At 38.5% G+C, this 26,036-nt stretch overlaps 1 protein-coding gene across 3 annotated transcripts in view; it reads left to right on the top strand.

Moving 5' to 3' along the window:
- The window catches only part of jmjd1cb (jumonji domain containing 1Cb), a 238,342-nt gene that overhangs the window by 80,824 nt on the left and 131,482 nt on the right, over positions 1-26,036 (top strand). For all 3 annotated transcript variants that reach the window (XM_051673704.1, XM_051673703.1, XM_051673702.1), the window contains exon 2: positions 13,281-13,445. In XM_051673704.1, the coding sequence (XP_051529664.1) occupies positions 13,281-13,445 (165 nt within the window). The remainder of the gene's footprint in view (positions 1-13,280; positions 13,446-26,036) is intronic.

Below are 26,036 nucleotides of genomic sequence, written 5' to 3'. Positions count from 1 at the left end.
GATGTGAAAAAAAATAAGGAATTTAAAGAATTTTAGCATAAGGCTGCAACATAACAAAATATGAAAAACAATTATGGGGTCGGAGTACTTTCTGAAAGCATTGTATCTGTTTATTATGTATTTTGTTATATTGGTGCATATAGTTAGGAACCTCTTTTTAAACAGGTTAAAATCAATATATATGAAATTAAGTTTAAACAGTTTAAATTATTAAATATCTTTCTTGTGTTCATATGACACTTACTGTACTTTAGTCCTTATATTAATCATTTTCATGAGCCTACTTGGCTAAAATGGCTGTTTGAAATTATGGTTCCTCTGATTGAAAAAAGATATAATCCATTTCAGAGCATAATTTCAAGATATATAGACAGTTATCGGAAGCCTTAGAAATATTGAGAGATTTTTAGCTATATTGCCCAGCCCTTTGTGCATGGTATTTAAACTTGTGTGTTAGATTTAGCTATTGTATGTATTTTCATAGAACTTGAATATGCATTCTTTGTCACACTTTTCTTTGCTTTGTAAACTGCAAATAATTTGCTTTGTGGAGATCAGTAAGCTGGGTAAACCTGATCCCAGATCTGTTCAGATTTTCACTAGTTATCCTTGTGCTTTCAACTTTCCTACTGCCTCTTTTCATCTGTAGTCAAACCGATGGGGCGGAATGTAAAAAACTCTGGCATCTTTCAGGATTTGTTGCATCATGATTTTGATGAGATTATGTTGTCAGCATGCAAATACTACCAGTTGTTACTCTTGAAATTGAAATTAAATTTCTGCTAAATATGCTGCTAAAGAATAAAAATGGTTATCATTTACTAACACAATGTAGCCTAGTTTCAAACTCTGAAAGATTAATTCTTGAAGCCACTCTGGTCTTGAAACAGGATGAGTAAAATATTGTGCAACTTTAGTTTATTTTGGCAAAGGAGCATCAGTGCACACATTACCACTGAGATGGAGATCTGGCGTGTTTGTTATGAAAAGACGTGGCAGAATGGTCTGTCAGACTTGCCCTGACCCACTTTATCTCTACTGCTACATACATGCACACACACAAAGAATGAAAATGACTAGAATTTTAGCATTAGGCTTGAATGCAGGAAGTTTTTATTTGCTCTTTAATCTCACGAGAAGTTTCCTTTCCGTTCAGGTTGTAATAAATCTGAACCGCTCAGTTGCTGTTGGGTGAGGCAGCATCCACCCCTGCTGAACAGGCAGAAATGTACCATCTGTCTGTGTACTGTACTCCAATTCATCCTTCCTTTCTGTCCTTTCTCTGCTTGTTTTCTAACGGATTCTCCTAATTGTAATGCTGGATCCCTCAGTTTTCTATATGTCACATATTCAAGAGGTGATATAGATATGTACTGTATATGACATACATTTGAGATGATTTTGCTGACAATGTAAAGTTTATGTTCCAATTATTTTTATGCACTTTTTATTTTGCCATTAAGTTTCCTAAAAACTATTATACTAGTTTTTGCCATTTGCGAGTGTGAGTGCAAACAGTGTGTGTGTGTGTGTGTGTGTGTGTGTGTGTGTGTGTGTGTGTGTGTGTGATATATATACATACATACATACAGTGCATCCGGAAAGTATTCACAGCACTTCACTTTTTCCACATTTTGTTATGTTACAGCCTTATTCCAAAATGGATTAAATTCATTATTTTCCTCAAAATTCTACAAACAATACCCCATAATGACAACGTGAAAGAAGTTTGTTTGAAATCTTTGCAAAATTTATTAAAAATAAAAAACGAAAAAAATCACATGTGCATAAGTATTCACAGCCTTTGCCATGACACTCAAAATTGAGCTCAGGTGCATCCTGTTTCCACTGATCATCCTTGAGATGTTTCTACAACTTGATTGGAGTCCACCTGTGGTAAATTCAGTTGATTGGACATGATTTGGAAAGGCACACACCTGTCTATATAAGGTCCCACAGTTAACAGTGCATGTCAGAGCACAAACCAAGCCATGAAGTCCAAGGAATTGTCTGTAGACCTCCGAGACAGGATTGTATCGAGGCACAGATCTGGGGAAGGGTACAGAAACATTTCTGCAGCATTGAAGGTCCCAGTGAGCACAGTGGCCTCCATCATCCATAAATGGAAGAAGTTTGGAACCACCAGGACTCTTCCTAGAACTGGCTGCCCGGCCAAACTGAGTGATCGGGGGAGAAGGGCCTTAGTCAGGAAGGTGACCAAGAACCCGATGGTCACTCTGACAGAGCTCCAGCATTTCTCTGTGGAGAGAGGAGAACCTTCCAGAAGAACGACCACCTCTGCAGCACTCCACCAATCAGGCCTGTATGGTAGAGTGGCCAGACGGAAGCCACTCCTCAGTAAAAGGCACATGACAGCCCGCCTGGAGTTTGCCAAAAGGCACCTGAAGGACTTTCAGACCATGAGAAACAAAATTCTCTGGTCTGATGAAACAAAGATTCAACTCTTTGGCCTGAATGTCAAGCGTCATGTCTGGAGGAAACCAGGCACCGCTCATCACCTGGCCAATACCATCCCTACAGTGAAATATGGTGGTGTCAACATCATGCTGTGGGGATGTTTTTCAGCGGCAGGAACTGGGAGACTAGTCATGATCGAGGGAAAGATGAATGCAGCAATGTACAGAGACATCCTTGATGAAAACCTGCTCCAGAGCGCTCTGGACCTCAGACTGGGGTGAAGGTTCATCTTCCAACAGGACAACGACCCTAAGCACACAGCCAAGATAACAAAGGAGTGGCTCTGGGACAACTCTGTGAATGTCCTTGAGTGGCCCAGCCAGAGCCCAGACTTGAACCCAATTGAACATCTCTGGAGAGATCTGAAAATGGCTGTGCACCAATGCTCCCCATCCAACCTGATGGAGCTTGAGAGGTCCTGCAAAGAAGAATGGGAGAAACTGCCCAAAAATATGTGTGCCAAGCTTGTAGCATCATACTCAAAAAGACTTGAGGCTGTAATTGGTGCCAAAGGTGCTTCAACAAAGTATTGAGCAAAGGCTGTGAATACTTATGTACATGGGATTTTTTTTGTTTTTTATTTTTAATAAATTTTGCAAAGATTTCAAACAAACTTCTTTCACGTTGTCATTATGGGGTATTGTTTGTAGAATTTTGAGGAAAATAATGAATTTAATCCATTTTGGAATAAGGCTGTAACATAACAAAATGTGGAAAAAGTGAAGCGCTGTGAATACTTTCCGGATGCACTGTATGTATGTATGTGTATGTATATATATATATATATATATTACACACACACACTGTCTGGCCCTCTACCCCATGTCCATTTTTAATGAGAGTACATTTTTCATCTAGCCAGCAGCAGAGACTTGTATTAAAGGGTAGCTTCAGCAGAAACACAATATGAAGTGATTGTTTCATTCTGAGTGAGGGCGGATGAGGGAAGCTGTCCTCCATGATCCCCAGTAAAGGAGATTATGGGATGGGGAGGGACCAGCTGTGTGGGGGAGGGGGAAACTGAAGCTGTTTGATCATGTGTCACTGTAGGAATGAAGGCTGGACTTTACATGCCTACAGATTCGCATGCACTGGTTCTCGTGCCGAGCCTGTGCTCAGCTGGTTAATGGCTGGGGCAATCTTGAGCCTATCATAAACTGGCCATGCTTTTCCACTGACCTGAGAGCCGAACAGTGACGTAACAGGCTACTGTCTATGTGGTAGTTTCACATGACTACCTCAAACATAAACAAACATGGTGCGTCACAGTGTGTTTGTATACAGCTTTTACTCTTATTTTTGAGGACATATTTAAACATACGGAATAATGTAATCAATCGTTATTACATTGCTCAACAAGATCTTCACTAAAGACGACAGGTAATGTAATTACGTTATTGTGACAAGGTCTCTGACTTTCTTCTCAAGGAGGAAGAGAGGGCCGGGTAAACGTTCAACACAAGTCTTTTATTTTACACACTTTCTCGTGTAACACAACAAGATTTGCTTTTCAGCATAACACAAAAAACACAGAACACTCTGCTGCATGTGTCTCTCTCTCTCTTCCTCCAGTGGACTGGACTGTCCTTTTATATCCCTCTCACCTCTCACTGCAAACACAAACAGCTGTTTGAGATCATATCCCACAGATGTCAATCCTTACCATTCTTCCTCTCGCGGCCTCGCTCTCCACAGGGGTCGCTTGGCCACGCCCCCATCCCCACAGTTATATTGTATGAACTATGGCTTGACTTGCTAAGTTCTGTAAACTGTTACAGTGGAATCATTATTAACACTGGTGTAGCAGATGGTTGTATTTGGATTTTTGCCATAGCATATAAATTATTGATTGAGAATCCCACCGTTATCAGAATCAGATTTTATCAGTTTTACTTAACAGATAGCCACGATCTTCCAAACTTAGTGAGTAGCTGGTCGTAAATCCCCTTACAGATAAAAACAATGCACAAAAAAGATGACAACAGTGTAAGAAAAGCTAACAAAGTTGGCAAATATAACAACTTAATGAGATCAGCTGCAGAGGACACCGGTGATTCACTGTTTATCATGAGCATTACTGGCTGAATTCAATGCAATTGAATATAATTGCGGGGTTAGTTAGCAGGCTGGTCGGTGTCTGAGTCCAAAACATCGTTGCTCCATCCACTGTCACTTTTGCTTATGTCTTTCTTATTTTCCCTGTACTTCCTTAAGTGTTTTTCAGTTTGTTCATGATTTGGTCAATTGTCCGATTGAAGGCGGTGTGTATCATTTCATGCTGTATCTACATTCTTATAGAGTATTTTTTTTCCTTTGTGATCTCTCTAGTTTATCTCGGATCTTCGTAAATACCATATTGCAAGTAGAGCACTCGTTTCATCGTGTTACCTGAACGCTTTTGATGTCTGATAATTTTGTGGGATTTTTATTGTTGTTATAGAGCGAAGAAGTACTCCTTGCTGCAGACGGTAGCTACTGTTGTTGTTTGGGAAAACTTTACCATGGTGACGAAACATTATTCCACCCTCCGTCCCCTGACATAATTGGTTCCTGTGTAGAAACCAACTAGCTTTTGGGGCCGGTGCGGAACCAGGTTTTCGGCCCCAGAACAGCCTTTTAAGCAGTCAACTTAGAATTCTAGGCATCATAAGCAGTTTTACAAATTTAAATCAGTCATTTCTGGGATGGAAAATTATTAAAACAATAATAAAATTAAAAAAAATCTTTAGGATAATGAGCACTGAGTAGATGGGGTCAATTTTGTCATTTTTATTATTTTTCTTATTGTTTTTTTCACAACCATGTTTAAGTTATGTTTATTTACATGGGACGGTCTTATTTCTTGGCTAGGTTTGTGATCTCTGTAGTTATTGCTAAGGTGGGAGTGCCTGTTGTCTGGATGTGGGCAGTACAGAAGGTCATGTGCTTTGGATACATCTGTAATGTGAGGTCATATGATTGACCATCACATCAAAGGTAGTGGTTAGGATGGGAATTATGACAACATGCATTAGCTACTTGAACCACCAACTGATAACCAAGTTGGCAAAAGGTCCATAAATGGAGGTGGCTGTCAAATCATTCATGCACAAAGAAAAAATAGCTTTATTACAGTACTCAACCAAGTTGGGATGTTTTTTTTATTTTTTATTATTGAAATACATTTATGCTGCATCGGTGCCTCATTTAAAAATCTGTGTCAGCACACTTCTTCTGTACTGTGTTTGCACTGTTAAGATGGATTTAGTGGTCCGATTGAACAACCTCAATTGTTTGGATATTCTGAATTTATTTTACGGTTGTCCTGGACAAGCAGACAACCATTAATGTTGAGCCTGATTTGTTCTGTAGTTTTTACTGTTAAGGCTGCACAAGAAAAACACAGTTGTGTTGATTTCAGTTAGGATTAATGTCACAAAAGTATTTCTGTGAAACACAAATTTACCTAAACTTTTCCCAACAGGGTTTTGAACACTCTCATACATGTTGCAGAAGTCTCATATGCACATATGCTACAACAGTATGTACATGCATACAGTACTTGTGATTAATCGTTCTGTTATTCTTTCACCAAGTTATTTGCAGTGTTTGTATGCCTTTTCTGAGTGTATATTTGTTGGATCAGGTCTGCTGGTACCATAGGAGATGAATGGAAAGAGTTACTTGCCTGTTTGCGTTCCATTTTAAACATAACACTGGGAAAGGGTACAGTTTTGCAGCTAATCTTCCTAGTTCATGTTGCCCTTGTGCCAAGATGAACATCTGGATTAAACATTTAAAATTGCAGTCACGCCACTTTGTTTGGATGTTTCTGTTTGGCTATGATGTTGGCAAGCATGCATCTGATGGTAAAGCAAGCATCACTATTTTTATTGCTCATAATTAGGGTTAGGGATTTAGACAAACCCTGGACCCTAAGTATTAAACTTTGACTTGTAGCCCATCCCACACTGTTTGTGCTACAGGCATGAATGATAACTCAAATCGTGCAGCTTGTTAAGGAGAGTGCGCTATCACGTTTCTAAGTAATTGGATTTAGGATTTCTGCCTGGAGGATGATAAAACAGGTGAACAATATCTGTTAGAATTATACTGAAGGAGGTACTCAAGCCATATCTGGTTGGTTCTCACAATACCTGTTAATAAATGTCCTGCTCATATTTAACCCCAAATCAATACAAATAAATAAAAGAAAAGAATAATATGAAATTATGCTTTGCATAAAGAAAATAAAGTCTACATTTTTTTTTTTTTTCTTTTCTTTTTTTTTAGGCATTACGATATTATTTTCAGGACACTTAAGCACATTTTACTGTCTAATTCTCATTATTGTAATGTGTGTGGTTATTTTATTTTACCATTCCCATTGTTTTCAGTGATTATTCTCATTACCATGTTTGAACATTTTACTTTTACTATTTACAATGTTTTCAATGATGATTCTCGTTACTGAAACACTTCCCGATGTTTTACTTTTACTATCCCCATTGTTTTCAGTAACAATTATAACTACCACAGTGTGTCCAGATGTTTTACTTTAAACTATTCCCATTGTTTTCAATGATGATACTCATTACTGCAACATGCCCTAAATTAAAAATACATTGTGTAGGCTGTATGAAAGATATTTATACACAATATATAACCCAGTGATGGCTTAAGTAAAGAATCTATGTTCTTTGATAATGATTTGGGTCCAATTTAATGGAAAACTATGTGAGACTAAGGATGGCAGTTATATTATTATACGATTTCACTGTTCACTGTTTGCTAATAAACTTTATAAAAAATGTCATGGTTAATTTAACCATAAGTATTGAGAATCTACGGTTAAAAACTGGAAAATGTTTTATTTACACGTGGAAAAAATATTATATATACAGTGGTGTGAAAAATTGTTTGCCCCCTTCCTGATTTCTTATTTTTTTGCATGTTTGTCACACTTAAATGTTTCAGATCATCAAACAAGCTTAAATATTAGTCAAAGATAACACAAGTAAACACAAAATGCAGTTTTTAAATGAAGGTTGTTATTATTAAGGGAAATCAAAATCCAAACCTACATGGCCCTGTGTGAAAAAGTGTTTGCCCCCTAAACCTAATAACTGGTTGGGCCACCCTTAGCAGCAACAACTGCAATCAAGCGTTTGCGATAACTTGCAATGAGTCTTTTACAGCGCTGTGGAGGAATTTTGGCCCACTCATCTTTGCAGAATTGTTGTAATTCAGCCACATTGGAGGGTTTTCGAGCATGAACTGCCTTTTTAAGGTCATGCCACAGCATCTCAATAGGATTCAGGTCAGGAATTTGACTAGGCCACTCCAAAGTCTTCATTTTGTTTTTCTTCAGCCATTCAGAGGTGGACTTGCTGGTGTGTTTTGGATCATTGTCCTGCTGCAGAACCCAAGTTCGCTTCAGCTTGAGGTCACGAACAGATGGCCGGACATTCTCCTTCAGGATTTTTTGGTAGACAGCAGAATTCATGGTTCCATTTATCACAGCAAGTCTTCCAGGTCCTGAAGCAGCAAAACAGCCCCAGACCATCACACTACCACTGTTGGTATGATGTTCTTTTTCTGAAATGCGGTGTTACTTTTACGCCAGATGTAATGGGATCCACACCTTCCAAAAAGTTCAACTTTTGTCTCGTCAGTCCACAGAGTATTTTCCCAAAAGTCTTGGGGATCATCAAGATGTTTTCTGGCAAAATTGAGACGAGCCTTAATGTTCTTTTTGCTCAGCAGTGGTTTTCGTCTTGGAACTCTGCCATGCAGGCCATTTTTGCCCAGTCTCTTTCTTATGGTGGAGTCATGAACACTGACCTTAACTGAGGCAAGTGAGGCCTGCAGTTCTTTGGATGTTGTTGTGGGGTCTTTTGTGACTTCTTGGATGAGTCGTCGCTGCGCTCTTGGGGTAATTTTGGTCGGCCGGCCACTCCTGGGAAGGTTCACCACTGTTCCATGTTTTCGCCATTTGTGGATAATGGCTTTCACTGTGGTTCTCTGGAGTCCCAAAGCTTTAGAAATGGCTTTATAACCTTTTCCAGACTGATAGATCTCAATTACTTTCTTTCTCATTTGTTCCTGAATTTCTTTGGATCTCGGCATGATGTCTAGCTTTTGAAGATCTTTTGGTCTACTTCGCTTTGTCAGGCAGGTCCTATTTAAGTGATTTCTTGATTGAGAACAGGTGTGGCAGTAATCAGGCCTGGGTGTGGCTAGAGAAACTGAACTCAGGTGTGATAAACCACAGTTAAGTTATGTTTTAACAGGTGGGGCAAACACTTTTTCACACAGGGCCATGTAGGTTTGGATTTTGTTTTCCCTTAATAATAACAACCTTCATTTAAAAACTGCATTTTGTGTTTACTTGTGTTATCTTTGACTAATATTTAAACTTGTTTGATGATCTGAAACATTTAAGTGTGACAAACATGCAAAAAAATAAGAAATGAGGAAGGGGGCAAACACTTTTTCACACCACTGTATATAATATACACACTACCGTTCAAAAGTTTGAGGGTTCACTTGACTGAAATGTTTCTCATGATCTTAAAAATCTTTTGATCTGAAGGCGTATGCTGTTTGAAATTAGTTTTGTAGACAAAAATATAATTGTGCCAACATATTAATTTTTTTCATTACAAAACTAAAATTTGTGCAGTGCATTTGCGTGTAGTTACTATCAATGTGGTAAACTTCAAGAAGTTTCATCTTAAATCAAATGTACAAATTCACCACATTCAACAAATGTGCATTATTGTCATAAAAATAAATGTAACAATGTTGTAAATTTTGATAATCCTAAAATAAGCTTAATTTTCTATATGCAAAATATAATTTCTTATTTGTTTCTTTTGATTTTTGGCGTAAAATAGGACCAGGACATTTTCTTGTTTATGTGAGACTCACCCATCTAGAGACCAGAATGACCTGATGGTTGGAGACTCTAGCAGAAATGGCGGGTAACCGGACTCAGTGGCATGAATGTTGTCATTGTTTGGCTGAGGTACCTATGAAGTAAAAATTATTATGATGCTCGGGCATTGAAAGATGCAACTTAGCTGTCCGGCTGATGCTGCCTTGCTTTCTTACGGTACACAGTGATTGTATGTTGTTCACAAGGTGCAGCTACCTTGCCTTTTGAATGTTTGGACATGGAGTTCTAGAGACTTTGTAGTGTAGGTCTCCACCCTTTCTCTTTTTCTTTCTTTCAAGTTACTCTGTCACAAATACCATGGTTGAATGGCAGTGAAGCATCAGTATAGAATACTTATGTATTGCTGTCTTTTATGATGATGATGATGAGAGACCAGAATATTTCAGAGACTTGAGAGTGGGCTCTTTTGACTCTGACCAGTAAGTAATCACCTAGCAACCATATAACAGCACCTACACAACCAGAGCCCTTCTAGCAAAGGGGCCTACAAGCTTAGCATAAAGTGGTGGCCCCATTGACATTCTATGGTGGTACACTGGCAAGGAGACAAGAGGCCATATATTTTTTTTAATGGATGACTATGGAGGCGGGTGCTGAATAAACTGCTTTTGTCAGGAAACTGCTGATCACTTAATGAACTGACCGCCTGTTTGCTAATCTTCAACATGCTTTACACTAAAAATCCTTTTGATATGAACAATGTGTGGAGTTTACTACGATAAATGGCTGATTTATAAGAGAAGACACTGACAATTTTGCGACAGGTAGGTGTCAGTTGACGGCTCTCCCTATTCATTTGAATGGTGTCCGCACATGGTGTCTTACTGTCTTAACACGCTAGTTGACAGTAACAATCTCTCCTAGTATGGTAAAAGAGATTGTTATCTGTTAAAGAGGATCTCTCACACAACCACCCTAGCGTCTTGGTGGTGACTTTGGCAATCACCACTCACAACATCCATATTTAAAGCAGTACTGTGAGGTTTTTGTTGATAGGAGTGATGGAATAGAATAAAGCAATACTGTGAAATTGGCCTTTTTCTTCAGCTCAGTCCGTTTGCACAGCAGGGGTCCATGTGAAATCTATCCTGACCTGTCCGTTCCTCTCCTGTTCCCCTCTTACACACACTCATTACAGTCTCACAACCTAAGCCAGAACGAGTAACCACAACTGGCCGCGTCTGTATCATTTCTGCTATGAATCAACATTATGAAACCCGCTTCTGTTAGTGCAGGTTGCTCAGCACTGGAGTTGTGCAGCGCGCTCTCGGCTGACTCACTCACTCTGATGATTCCCACAGCTCTCAGCAGGAGATCTGTGTTTCAAATCATTAGCTGGGCACTTTCTGTACACTCTTTAAAAGTGTTGTGTGCAGGATCATATTAGTCAACACATGGACGCTGTCCAGTGGAGGAACAATTTTTCCAGTTGGAATACAGACTCAAGAGTACTGCCAGACACTCAGTGCTACTTATTTTTTTGGAAACCAGTTCTCCAGTTTATCACGCTACACCTGCCTTAGACACACACACATGCAGTGAAGTGGAGAATTTGACAGGCCAAAAACAGGACTCTGCTGTCATCATGACACACTGCATATGTTGAAAACATCCAGCAGCTCAAACACGAGTTCTTTCTCATACCTCCTCTCGGTCTGTCTGTCTCTCGCACAAACACACAAATGTTCTGCGTTGAATCACATGGCTGTGCAGTGTTTCACAGCAAGCCATAACTACTGAACTTGGGGTGTTGTTTTTAGCACAGTGACAGTGAGGAAGACTGGGTGTTTGTGACCACACCTGCTCTAAGAAATCAAACCAAATTGAGGTAATTTAAGGCCACTGACCTTTTATTAGGCTTGGGATCTATGCCTTTTTCCACGCATGGATAATCAGAAAATGTTCCCAATGATTTTCATATAGTAATAGGTCTAGTCATTTCACAATAGTTTTCTCTTCATCTCTTCATTCATATATCTCAACATAACTTTGGTAAAGTGTGAGCGGCAGTGTAACTTCAAGGGAGTCGCACACTGGACATGTCTGGCGGTCTACATGGCGCCTTCTAAAATTCAAAACAATTATTTTCTATGAAGGTACGTACACCACTCTGCTACGACTCCGGAGGCTTCTCAAAATGTTGCAGTGCCACGGAGCGTGACACATAGTTTTCCTTAAAATTTGACCCAAATCATTATCAAAGAACATCACTGGGTTATAGATTGTGTATATGCATATTCCATATAGCCTACTAGACTGATCAACTCCACTTTGTTAATTCTTGAAGTCTAAAAACTTTCTTAACTTCTGTGTGTATGGTGACTGTATTCACAACTTTGGACTGCCACCTGCACCGCATCGGCACTTCTCGTCTGGTGTGCATAAGGCTTCAGTATTAAGTGCGGTAAATGTTATATCGCACTTTTGTGGTCTCTCAAAGCTATTACGGCAGACTACTTTTTAACAGAAGGCCAACTGACAGTGAATTGGAAAGTACACAAATTAGGTTTCTAGTTTAAATGTCAGCTAATGTTACAGAGTCATTTTTGAAACAGTCTTAACATTCTCTAAACCGTAAGTGCAATTGTCACAACTGTTTTGTGGGACATCACAACTCTTTTGCATGTCTGAAAAATGTAGTAACTCACCAAAACATTTAATTCATGCTTCAAAACCTAGTTATTGTGTCAGTAAATTGGCCAATGCCACCAAAATGAAAAGTATTTTTGTCATCGTGTGAGCTGTACTGGTTAAAATGTTTAGAAGTTTTTTCACCATGGCAGTCAACCGAGATTGATAACAGATTTTGATAACTGAATGGATCATTTTGCATGTGATGGCTCACACAATGAAAGAATGTTTTGAAGTTCTGAAGAGTATGACAATTTCACTGAGAATCAACTCATCAGTTTTGATTAGCAAGCCATGTGCATTTAGTTATTGTGCAAATTGTAGACAATTGTACTTTTTTGCACAATTGTGCCAAAACACGTCCATTTTGCTTAAATGAATAAGAAATTCAAATCTAGTGTGAACAAGAATCTAATTGTTCAGAGATTTGAACTTAATGTTTAAAAAAATTAAATTAAAAGAAATTCTCATTTGAGAATTGAGCCAAAGTGATTGAGAAAAACTGTAATATATGCCTCAAAAATGTATCAAGAAAATGACGTGCCGATCTATAATCGATGTATCAATATTTTATGACATTTCTACCTGTTATGTCTATGAAATTGCACTGCAACACTTGGAAAACTTGCTGGTGTTTTAATTATTAGTAAAGCAGAGCAAGCAGATATTTTTTGGAAGCTGATATGCTTTCCATTTTTTTGTAGCTGCAAGCGGTCATTTTGAAGATTCAGTTTTATCCACAGTGTCATACGTAAGGGATAATATACCGTCAGCCAGTCAGTTTCGTAAAATAAACCCAGACAGGGTAATCAGGACCCTGACGTGCAGCCAAGGACGTAATCCTGTTTATTACATGGCTACTTAAAGAAAGAAAGAAATAGACATGAAAAATGTATTTTAGTTTAAACTATTTTATTATGTGAGAAGAAAAAGACCATGGAGTGAGACGAAAGACATAAAACCTGTAAAGCTTTGTTGGAAATTGATTACTTGGGTCAACTGTCAATTATAGAGTTTAGCTGTCATAATATAAAAAATATTTGACCACTGAATGCCATGATTGACCAATTAAAATAATGTTTTCCAGCATCATGTTACAGCACTTGACTTGGAACTGGAGGTAATGCTGTAGCTTGACGTTTTGCTACATAGAGCACAATGCTTTGGGGAACGTAGACATGGGATGTGCTTCTGTGACTAACATTAACCCCTCCTTCCTTTCTTTTCGCAGGTATACGTGGAGTTCGATGACCTTGAGTGGGAGAAGCGCGAGTGGGTCAAGGTGTACGAAGACTTCCAGATCTTTCTGTTGGAGCATCAGCTGGTTTGGGCCAAAATGAAGGGCGATGCCCAGCTGCAGGGAACAAAAACCAAGCAGATCCAGTGGCCAGCCCTGGTGAGTCATTTGTCTATTCCTTTCCTCTGAACATCTTAGAGTTGTAGATGCGCTGTGCTTTGAGCTGCAGCTGTGGAGTATTTAAAGCAGGAACAATAGCTCTGCAGAGCAAGAAAGACGGGATCCTTTATGTTGGTAGGATGATTTGGGGTTTGGATGTCTCTCAGATCAATGGCTCATGTCTGACAATAAGATCAGTATTTGTTTGGAGGCTTTGAAAGCCTTCTGAAAAGGGGGGAAATAACAGAGGGTGTGACATTCATCAAGAGATGGAAAGGCAGCAAGCGAGAGACAATAAACGTTTTACGGCTCGTGCAGTTTTGATTATGTAATGGTGTGCAGTACAGCGCCATCTGGATCAGGCATACACCATAAAAGTTCAAAGAGAAATCTCAGTGTGACACACGGGACAGTTGTCATAACGCCCACGCAAACACAGGGCGACGACCCAGCATGTGTCATGGTGCGCTTAGCTCCCTCAAAACCTGTGAGCTATTCGTAACCCCCTTGCTGTGAAACCAGAAAATGTTTCCATATTCATTCCTTTTGTGTTGTTTTTATATGACTTATTGTAGTAATTTGTGATAACTAGACATCCCTGCCCTTCTTTTCTGTGTGATTTAACTGCAGTGAGATAAGCTTATCTAGTTGATAAGACTAGTTAACTAATCGACTATGGTAGTGATGATTGACAACACCTGACGTCAGTGTGATTGTCCATGCATTTTGTTATTTTTTTTATTTTCTCCCCTTTTCTCCGCAATTTGGAATGCCCAATTCCCAATGCGCTCTTAAGTCCTCGTGGTGGCGTACTGACTCACCTCAATCCAGGGTGGTGGAGGACGAATCTCTGTTGCCTCCGCTTCTGAGACTGTCAATCCGTGCATCTTATCATGTGGCTTGATGAGCGCATTACCGCGGAGACATAGCATGTGTGGAGGCTTCAAACTATCCTCCATGGCATCCACGCACAACTCACCACGTGTCCCACCGAGAGCGAAAACCACATTATAGCGACCACGTGGAGGTTACCCCATGTGACTCTACCCTCCCTAGCAACCGGGCCAATTTGGTTGCTTAGGAGACCTGGCTGGAGTCACTCGGCACGCCCTGGATTCGAACTCGCGACACCAGGGGTGATTTGTTGCTTTTTAAAACTAGGAACTATTTTTCATTGATCAGTCCACTGTTCTTTACACTTTACACTGCTGTAATTGATGGGTTTTTACAGTTGTCAAACAGCTTAATACTAACCTAATTACTTTACTCAATGCCTTAGCAAACAGCTATTTATCTACGAGGCTTGTGTGATTGTGTTGTTCTCTGCTCTTTTTTTAAGCTGTTATTTTGCTGTAGTCTATTTCTCTCTCTCTCTCTCTCTCTCTCTCTCTATTCCCCTTCCTCCCTCCCCCTCTCTCTGTTTCCTGTGTCCCTTGCTAGCATACAATTGCCGGCACAGCTCCATTTATGGCTGCTATTGGAGGAGAATTTACTGCCACCAGATCCGCCTTACTCAGCACTGCCTCTCGTTCTCTCTCGCTTTCTCTCTCTCTCTGTTTTTGCAGCACACTTTGGCCTTTCTCTGTAGGTCCATTGATATATGTTCCCCAAGCTGAGCAAGATGATTGTTTTGCTTCCGTGTCTAGATTAGCACACTGGATCTATTGGCTGAATGTGCTCCATGTTAAATTTTAGCTTAATTGTGAGCTTGTGGCCTGAACGGAATGATAAAAAGGTACTGGGTACTATAAAATAATAAAAAGACAATGAAGCGACAATACATTTTAGATTGTGTTGTCCTCGCTGGTTGCATGCAACAAACATATAGCCTAGCTCGACCAGTGCAGTCTGATTCATGAATGAGTTACTGTTCTTTTGAATGAATTGACCAGAAAGAATCAGTGTAGACGATTCACAAATGAGTTACAGTTCTTTTTATGAATTGACCACAAAGAATTAGTGTAGATGATTCATGAACGAGTCGTAGTTCTTTTTAATGAATTATCCAAAAAGAATCACAGTGTAGACTAATTCACGAACGAGATACAGTTCTTTTATATGAATTGACCAAAACAAAAAAAACAAAAAATCAGTGTAGACGATTCACGAACGAGTCGCAGTTCTTTTTAATGAATTAACCAAAAAGAATCACAGTGTAGACCGATTCACGAATGAGTTACAGTTCTTTTGAACTAATTAACCAAAAAGAATCACAGTGTAGACCGATTCACGAATGAGTTACAGTTCTTTTTATGAATTGAGCACAAAGAATCACAGTGTAGACCGAATCACAAACGAGTAGCAATACTTTTTAATGAATTGACCAAAATTAATCAAAGTGTAGTTCGATTCAGGAATCTTAATCAGTCTCAGTCTAATCATAAATCAGTCTCAAACTTGTAAGTTATTGTTCTGAATCGTTCTGGCAAATTTTGTGGGGTTACTGAATTAACATTTGACTTACTCATTACTGTTGTGTGATTTGTTGTTCTCTTGACAGTGTGTGACGAGTGAATTTTGGTGTAATGAATGGTATTTTAATGATAAAAACCTTAAATTGTGTCTTGTTAATGTGCTGCTTTCCTTTCATGCATGCACTGTTTGGTTGTCTATTTAAAATCGGTCTGACACAGTTCATATTGTGCCAGATGTTGTGCAGTCTGCTCACAAATATCAATCTTTTTTTATCTGATAATCAGTTGTCTTCCACAAACACAGCTCTGACTGCCCAGGCTTCATGAGAAGTATTAATTTACAATGTTACCGGAAATCTCTGCGGCCAGCGCTGTATTTACTCTTCCACACTTAAGTGGCCAACTCTCTGATGACTTAATTGTGTTCAGCACTGCTTGACCTGAACCCCGGGGATGATCTGTATGGCTGATGAATGCTCACACCCCAGCCCCACTGTCATGTTCTGTGAAAGCTGTCTGCGTGCGGGTTGGAAATCATTATAAACTAATATAAACCAATGTTCTGGTTTATAATCTTGCTACCCATTCTTTTCATCAGCCTGCATGAGTGACTTGAATAAACAGTAAATTTGCAATGTTTTGGGTTGATTATTTTGATGGTGTGTTAGAGGCCTCATGCTGCTGCAGGGGGGGGGGGCTTGCACATCAACAGGTTTAAGTCAGCTACTGTCATGGTGAGCAAGGGTTTAATGAGAATATTTCTGAGCAAGTAAGTTAATGTCAATATGCAGTATTTGTAGCAACTTACCTAAATATTAACACATCCAGTTTAATGGTACAAACTTTCGAAGGCAACTCTGTCATCCTCTTGAGTACTGCAGGTTTGTTACTTCAACGCAAGAATGTTCAACCAGGCTGCACAATGGCTAATTGGCATAAAGTAAGTTTTTAGCCTTGGATGTGCTCTTCACTGCTTATAATAGACAGATTATTGTCTTAAGTAAGAAATTGGAACATGAAGAGGAAATAATACATACTGATGACTTCAACAGAAGCAGACATCATTGATTAACAACCTTGGAGTTATGGTTAAAAATTGCCCTTTGTAGAAAATGAGTGGGAATTTTTACTTCCGGAACCAGACTGTTGTGCTCTATTAGGCCTACATCCTGTTCGTTCATCACACTGGAGATGGAAGGTCAAGTTGAGAGCATTGCATTTTACAATACAGTATATATGCAGTCTGCTCAGTTGTATTGTTCATATTTTAAAATGTAGCAGATCATAAGGATATTCCATATGCCAAATTTGCATATCGTGCACAGGATACCTACTATATTCAGCGGAGATATGATGATGATATTATGATTTTTAGAATGTAGCTACAGTGATCATTTCCTCTGTCTGTTTGTATCCGATTTCACTGGTTTAAGATGCTCAGTTTCTTGTGACCTTTGATCCTGGTTGCTTTCTCAATTGGTTGCGTGCTATAAAAATAAGCCTGAAGGAACAATACCCTAGCTTCGGCTCTAGTACCTCTTTCACTGTCTTCTGTCTGTATCATGTGACACTGTTAGGACACTGAGTTTGGCAGCTCTGTCAGACTGTACAGTGCTGTGTAAAAAGTCTTAGGCACATAAGATGTTTCACAAGAGCATTTGTCTTAAGATGGTTATTTATATCTTCAGCTTTAGTGTGTCAATAGGAAATATAAATGTTAGACTCCCAACCATTACTTTTGAAAATAGAAAAGATTAGAATAGAAGAACAGGGAGCCCTGCAACAGATGTCATGGCCCCCACAAAGCCCCCCTCTGAACATCGTGTCAGTCTGAGATTACATAAAGAGACAGAAGCAATTGAGACAGCCGAAATAGATAGAAGAACTGTGGCGAATTCTCCAAGAAGCTTGGTACATCCTATCTGCCAACAACCAAGAAAAACTGTGTCCAGGTGTACCTAGGAGAATTCGTGCTGTTTTAACCCTCTGGGTTAAATCCAGCGCGTCCTGCTGGATTTTTTCCGCATAACAGCGGAAACAACTTAAAATACTCTGTCATTTTTGGGCATACAGATAAGTGTAAGACATCATTAGAGACTATAAAGGGTCTACTTTTATTTGTGTACACTCACAATAACAACAAACCTTGTGCTTCTGTAAAACAAAGAAAATATACAGGGTGCGCTTTCAGCCGTCTCTGTCTCCGCGAGCATCTTTCTGAAACACGTCACAAAAATGAACTGAAACTCAGCGAATACTTATCACACAAACATGAAACATATGTCTAAAGAAAGCTTAAAATGTCTACTTTTAAATAAAAGAATTAAAATTTCAAACAAATATTCTCCTGCAATGTAATCTGTATGAAGCAAAGCGATGTACAGTTTCTCCTGGCTCAGCTAATTATCTCTGAGATCACACCCACCAGCAGAGCGCGCTATTCATACGGTAATGTGCTGAGGCGATCAATGCAAATGGTAAACGCCCCCAACAGTGCTTTAAAAAGCATCAAGTTCATCATCAGATTCATTCACTTTCCTGCACGTTTGGAAGATAGCACGCTACGCAGGTGAGGAAGCTCTACAGATGGTCCTGGATAGTGACGAAGAGTTCACGTTTTCCTCAGAAGAAGAGTGGGACTCCGACGATGAACGTTTACATTTTGAAGAGTGACTTGATCCAGCCGAGGATACAATTTCAGATGAGTAAGTCATTTAGTTTTACTTACATTAGTTGACATGCTATTTTATAGGAACATGTTCATATTTTACTAGTTGGACTATTTCCAGACTTGCCAGCCAGTAATCAGAGTATTGAAATTTGAAATATGTCCTAATAGGCAAGTTTTAGTTACATTTAAATGTTGTTTCGGCTAAAGCAGGTATTTAAATTGTATGCTGTATGATATAAATATGATATGTAATATGATATAAAAATAATATGAATGTTTAGATTATATTTTAACTAGTGTTTATGCTGCCTCATTATCATCAACAAAGCTTGTGCTTGCAAATATCTGTTCGGGTGTAAATGTGTAAAATGTGCTGTAAATATGCCCATATTAGAAAATCAACATATCAGAATGATTTCTGAAGGATCATGTGACACTGAAGACAGCAGTAATGATGCTGAAAATTCAGCTTTGATCACAGGAGTAAAGTGCATTTTACAATATATTCAAATAGAAAACAGTTATTTTATATTGTAAAAATATTTCACAATATCACTGTTTTTGCTGTATTTTGGATCAAATAAATGCAGCCTTGGTGAGCAGAAGATACTTTTTTTAAAAAACATTAAAAAATCTTACAGATCTATAAACTTTTAAACGGTAGTGTAGGTCTAAAGTTTTAAGTCTTTATGTAAAGAAAATGTATAGTCAGATAATACATTCAATCATTAAGTCTCCTCACATTCATTCTCTCTCAAGGGAGGGGTCTTTGTCTACTCAGGTGTGAATCACATCAATATTCATGATCATCCACACCTCCTCGCATAGGGCCTTTCAAACACTAAAAGTGTCTTACAAAAGTTAAATGACTATATTGTTTTGTATGAATGAGTGATCAGGATGGTTTTCACATCATTTTTGTAGCAAAAACTCTAGGCTACAAGATCCAGTTCTCAAAAGTCTTGTGAACAAATGTTTAGTATGTGTTATATGGCTTTATTTCAGTGACTTACAATTTTTGTTTTTTCAAAAACCACGCATAAACGATATTTTCTCAAAAATACAAACATGTACATACATGTTGTTCACATATTATTGTAGCCCAGTTTGTGCTGAATACAGTGTTATCAGACTTTAGCCATTAATATGTTTTTAAGCAACTGAAAAAAGCACAAATGTCAAGGCCTGTCAACTTCTCCAGGACCCAAAACACCGTCAGACCCCAGAGGGTTAAAGGCAAAGGTGGTCACACCGAATATTGATTTAGCTTTTTTTTATGTTTACTGGACTTTGTATGACATTAAGTGATAAATGAAAACTATTTATGTCATTATTTTTGAAGACATCCTCACTATGCAACATTTTTCACAAGTGCCTAAAACTTTTGCACAGTACTGTATGTTGGCATCACTGAGGGCAAAGCGTCTTCTATGTGTCTTTAGCACACAGAGAGAGAGAGAGAGAGTGGAAAAAAAGGAAGGACAAGCAGTGCATGGAGATGGAGGAGTACACAGATGATCTTTCACTGCCAGCTGCACAGCTGGCTCCTTAATGGCAGCAATCATAGACAGCAGCGTTTACAGGGAGCGCCTGGGGCTCTGAAAGCACTGTCTCTGTGAGTAATGAAGCTAGGATGATAGGGGTGGTGGGACATGACTTCACCAAAACCCCCCTCTGCACATTTGGCTTTGATTTGCGTCTGTACTCTGTTGTGATATGGGTTGCTCAACTTCTGTTTCACTCTCCTGAGCTCTGGATTTATGGGGAAAAGGAGGCTGTGGCCCTACACACTCTAAAGCAAGGAGAAATTTGACTGATCGTCTAGTTTTTCATTTTTATGCTGTTGTTGATAGGGCTGCTCGATTATGGCAAAAATCATAATCACGATTATTTTGGTCAATATTGAGATCCTGATTATTTAACATGATTACTCATTGACTTTGGAAACATCATGCATTTATCTTTTTAACAGTGGATTTCCTTGAAATGTAAACTGCAGTGTGTAGGAGAGCAGGCTATTGTCATAGGATAATTATGGTATTTTACATATGGTAGTCAGATAAAGGAAAGCCTCCATCACCGTCATTTACAGCAGGGGTGCTCACACTTCTATGGAATGAGATCTACTTTTTCATCATGTTATTGAAGCAAGATCTACTATGTACAATAAAGGCTATACATTATCACAATGCCAAAATTTCAGTAGTCTGTAGTGAAATTTGGCAATTATTCTCAATACCAGCATTAAAACCACAACAAATAATAATGTTAATTATGGAAGAATGGTTTCAAGTTCTTAAGTAATTATTCAAGACTATAAACAGTCAGTAATAAGGTTCATTGCGAGCTGCACATTACGGAAGTCAGATTGACTAAAAAGAACAAAGTCATTCTTTGGGAATCGGACATCACTCGTCAAGCTGTAGATTCAAAAGAACTGGCACAAGAGTCATTTGTTGAGGAATCGGACTACACTGTTCTTGATGTGTGTTTCACACTGTAGATTCAGTAGTGGGATACTGCCCGAAACGCTGTCAGATTTTAGGACTGTGCTCCGTCCACATCAGCAGAAAACTCTGACAGTTCCGGTATAAAAAAAAAAAGGTTCCCAACCCTAGTCTTGGAAAGCAGAGAAATGTGTGACTCTCACAAAAATAATGAAGAACAGGTCCAAGTAAAATTTCACAATAAAATTAAAACAACAAAAACAAGAAATTATTTGGAGTGTAACAATTCAATCATGTCACGATTTGGTTCAGTTCACGATACTGAACTCATAGTTTGGTTCACGATTCTTTAAACTAAGCCTGAATCAAGAAAAGTTACTTTTTTTTTTATTATTGTTGTTACTTTAAAGACATACAGTTGTGGCCAAAAATATGGGCACCCTTGGCAAATATGAGCAAAGAAGGCTGTGAAAAATATGTCTTTATTGTTTATCCTTTTGATCTTTCATTCAAAATATTCACAAAAATCTGACCTTTATTTGAAGTAATTGAAAGGGGGAAAATCTTGTAATTAAATAAATATTTTTCTTTAAAACACATTTGCAACAATTATTGGCACTCCTAGAAATTCTTATGAGTAAAATATATCTGAAGTATATTCCCATTCATATTTTAAATTTTTTAGTACACTTGGGTGACAAGGAACATGAAATTGTTCAGCCATGACTTCCAGTTTCACATGGGTATAAATATAGCCAAATTATGTTAGTCATCCATCACAATGGGTAAGACCAAAGAGTAAAGTTATGATGTGCCGCAAAATGTTGTTGAGCTTCACAAAATGTGAAGTGGCTATAAGAAAATGGCTAAAGTATTGAAAACACCCATTTCCACCATCATGGCAATAATTAAGAAGTGCCAATTAACTGGAGGTTTTACGAATCAGCCTGAAAGAAGACGTATGTCTATAATGTCTCCACGCACGGTGAGGAGGATGGTTCGAGTGGCCAAAAATTCTCCAAGGATCACAGCTGGAGAATTGCAGGAATTAGTTGGGTCTTGGGGTCAGAAAGTCTCCAAAACTACAATCAGATGTCACCTACATCGCACAAGTTGTTTGAGAGGGTTTCAAGAATAAAGCCTCTGCTCTCATCCAACAACAAACTCAAGCGTCTTCAGTTTCCCAGACACTACTGGAACTTCAAATGCGACTGGGTTCTATGGTCAGATAAAACAAAAACAGAGCTTTTTGGAAGTAAACACCAGAGATAAGTTTGGCGCACACAGAGAGGTAGCCATATGAAAAAGTAACTCATGCCCACATTTAAATATGGTGGTGGATCTTTAATGTTGTGGGGCTGTTTTTATGCCAGAGGTCCTGGACATCTTGTTTGAATACATGACATAATGGACTCTATCAATTACCAACTGATAAAAAAAAATCAAAACCTGATTGCCTCTGCCAGAAAGCTTAAAATGGGCTGTGATTGGGCAGGACAATGATCCAAAACACACATAAAAATCAACACAAAAATAGTTCACTGACCACAAAGTCAAGGTTCTGCCATGGCCACCCCAGTCTCCTGACCTGAACCCCATAGAAAACCTGTAGGGTGAACTAAAGAGGAGAGACCACCAGTGTGGACCTCTGAATTTGAAGGATCTGGAAAGATTCTGTATGGAGGAATGGTCTCAGATCACTTGCCATGTGTTCTCCAATCTCATTAGGCATTATAGGAGAAGACTCAGAGCTGTTATCTTGGCAAATGGAGGTTGCACAAAGTATTGAATAAAAGGGTGCCAGTAATTGTGCCACACGTATATTTGACAGAAATATTTGTTTTTTGATCAAACTTGTGATGTGTTTAATATCATTAGAGGATAGATTTTTGTGAATATTTTGAATGAAAGATCAAAAGGATAAACAACAAAGACATATTTTTCACAACCTTCTTTGCCCATATTTATCAAGGGTGCCAATATTTTTGGGCACAGCCCTATGCAAAACAGTTCCTTTCCTTTACAATTTAGCTAAAAGTACTGTTCTTAAAAGAGCTAAATGATCCATCAGATATGTACAAGTACTAAAAAGCAGCCCAGAACAGGGCAGTGGTGACACCAAATGGAAATATTAGCTAATAATTCTGCTTACTGAAAATGCAGGAATTGTAAGATACATATGCTGCTTACACACTGCCACTGATTACATACATTTAAAATATTTTCAATTAAAGCTGAAGTCAAGTCACATTTATTTGTTGAGCGCTTTGCACAACACCCATAGTTTTAAAGCAGCTTTACAGAAAACTATGCTGTAACAAAAAATAATTCTATTAAAGTTCTCATTGTGCAGTTATAATAAATAACAAGATTAAAAAGCATACCTTAAATATTATAGTATTTAAGCCTCCAGTGAGCAAGCCAAAGGCAACTGTGGCAAGGAACACAAAACTCCATAAAATGTAGATAATGTTGCTGCATCCATAAAGATGTAGATGTTTGTGTTAAAATACTTTCGCCTATCCCAGCTTTATATGCAGAGTAGGGCTGGGAATTGCCACAAGACTTCCCGATACAATATTACAACATTTCCTTGCCGATTCAATATGTATTGCGATTCTGTAAGTACTGCGATTTGATGTTTTGATAGAAAATCATCATAAAAAGATAAAAACAAAAACTGTTAACTAATTTTTCTCAGAAAGAAATATCTTTTGAAGAATAGTTGTATCTGAAATGACAGTTGTTTTACTCTGTAATGCATAATTTGCAGGTAAAAGGAAGGGATGTGCAAAACTACCAATTTAAAACTTGACCAGTTCGTGCATTGTCTGAGCTATTAGTTAACTAGTTAGTGCTAAGGAACCCATGTATAAAGTTGCACTGTCTATTTGTATTCAACAAATAAATATATACAATATATCATTTTAACTTAATAAACTAATTGTATTATTTTAGAATATAAAATATAACATATATTACCATAAGCTATTATTATTATCATGATGATCATATGTGCGTGTTCCGTGAGACGTGGGCGCCAAAGTGCAGATGAACCTCTAAAGAAAAAAGCGAATCAGACACGCACATCGCAAGCTTTTAATTCATCTGTTTTTCAAATATAATCAGGTGTGTTTCCTCAAGCACATGTCTTTGTGTCTAATGGCATTTCTTGTTGTGTCACTCCGAGACGTCTTACAGGTCGCCCGCTATCAAATTACCCGCCACTGCAAACGAATACCCTGGCTTTTAAATCTTAAATATTGCACTTTGAAAATGTCTCTGTTTGTTTTGAGTGACCCGCCCCAGCAACATTACTCAACCAATGGTGTGAGTTGGGGGTGGGACTGTCTCTTTGACCAATGGCATACGGGGGGCGTATTCAGAAAGCTCTTTTGAAAACAAAGTTTCTTTTTGTAATTCCGTTTGGTGGTGCTAGTGGAGCAAAAATTGCATACTTGAGCTTAAAAATTTTATTATTCTAGAATAATGTTTTCTAGATTGCATCTAAATATTCTTTTCAAAAATACAAATTTAATGGAAGTGCATGTTTATCCAGTTAAAAAATAATAATTTACTGATGAAATCAAATCAAACATGGCATTTAACAATAGGATTATATTTGCCCTTAGCATTATTATTCACCGATCAGCCACAACATTAAAACCACCTGCCTAATATTGTATAGGTCCCCCTCGTGCCAACAAAACAGCACCAACCCGCATCTCAGAATAGCATTCTGAGATGATATTCTTCTCACCACAATTGTACAGAGCAGTTATCCGAGTTAGTTTTTGTTGTCAGTTCGAACCAGTCTGGCCATTCCATTCTCATGCCACGGTCCAAATCACTGACATCACATTTTTTCCCCCCATTCTGATGGTACACAATATTAGGCAGGTGGTTTTAATGTTGTGGCTGATCGGTGTACATAATATTCAGTATTGTATATAGTAGATTAATATGGCACTGTCATTAAACCTCTGTAAACTTACGTTTTCTCTTGCACAGTCAGAACAGATTCACTCTTGCGCTTCAAATGGACATTCGATCCCTCGTGCTGAAAAGGCATGTCTGTATCTCTCCCGCTCCTGATGCTCCCTGTATTACATTTGCTTTTCTGTTTCAGTTTAAATTTTCACAGTTTCAGCCGAACTTACAGCACAACACCTGTGGTTGCTAGTGTACAATCGTATTTTATAGCTGCTTGTGTGCAACAAGTGTTTTCCATTTGTATGCTCCCGTTACACAAGCGTAGGATGTTGCGCATATTGGATAGAATAGATGCTAAAATAATAATAAAAATAATACAAATCCAATCTCCACAATGGGCATTGTCACATTTTTGAACCACAATGTATCATGCCACGGTAAACCGCTACACCCCTAGAAATTATATTTCTTATTCACTGAATTTCTCATTGGTCAATGGACGCATTGTTCGGAGTGCAATGCAGCCAAAGTTTGAATTGTGTACAATTCCTGAATTATTATAATTTAATTTGAAATTGTTTATATTTCCTTCAAACCAGTTTTACAACTCAAAATTTGTATCAGTTAGTGTAGCATTTTGTGTGGTTGAACAAAAATAGTTAGATGCACACAGTCATGTTCCGTTCAAAAACAGGCTGTCTGTTTTGGAGTGGATGAGATGTGGAAGCATGGTGCGAATTACGGGGGGTCTCCAGCCCTCGCTAAACCACCATCACAACAACACCCCCCCCCCCCACCCCAACACCATCAATGAAAAAAAGGGAGACCCCCAAATGTCAAGGTGTAATTCACACTCTGCGTGGATGTGAACTGTTTTGTTGAGAATGGATTACAGTGACCCTTCACCATGACTCGGATACATTTTTTTTTTTTTTAAAGCATGCGCTGTCTATCGCCCCAGGGGCTGCTTCCTGTCATAATACTACTGTTTCTCTGCCTCTCTCTCTCTCTCTCTCTGTTGTCTTTTTTTGTGATGCCAGAGGAAGCACCCCCACCTCAGCAGCAGCTATGCGGCAGGAAATGAGACCTCTGTGGCTTACCTGCGTGTTATCTGTGCTCTCGTGTG

This window comes from Myxocyprinus asiaticus, chromosome 36, assembly GCF_019703515.2.
Source record: "Myxocyprinus asiaticus isolate MX2 ecotype Aquarium Trade chromosome 36, UBuf_Myxa_2, whole genome shotgun sequence".
NCBI lineage: Eukaryota > Metazoa > Chordata > Actinopteri > Cypriniformes > Catostomidae > Myxocyprinus > Myxocyprinus asiaticus.
This window is presented reverse-complemented; position numbering and strand designations above follow the sequence as displayed.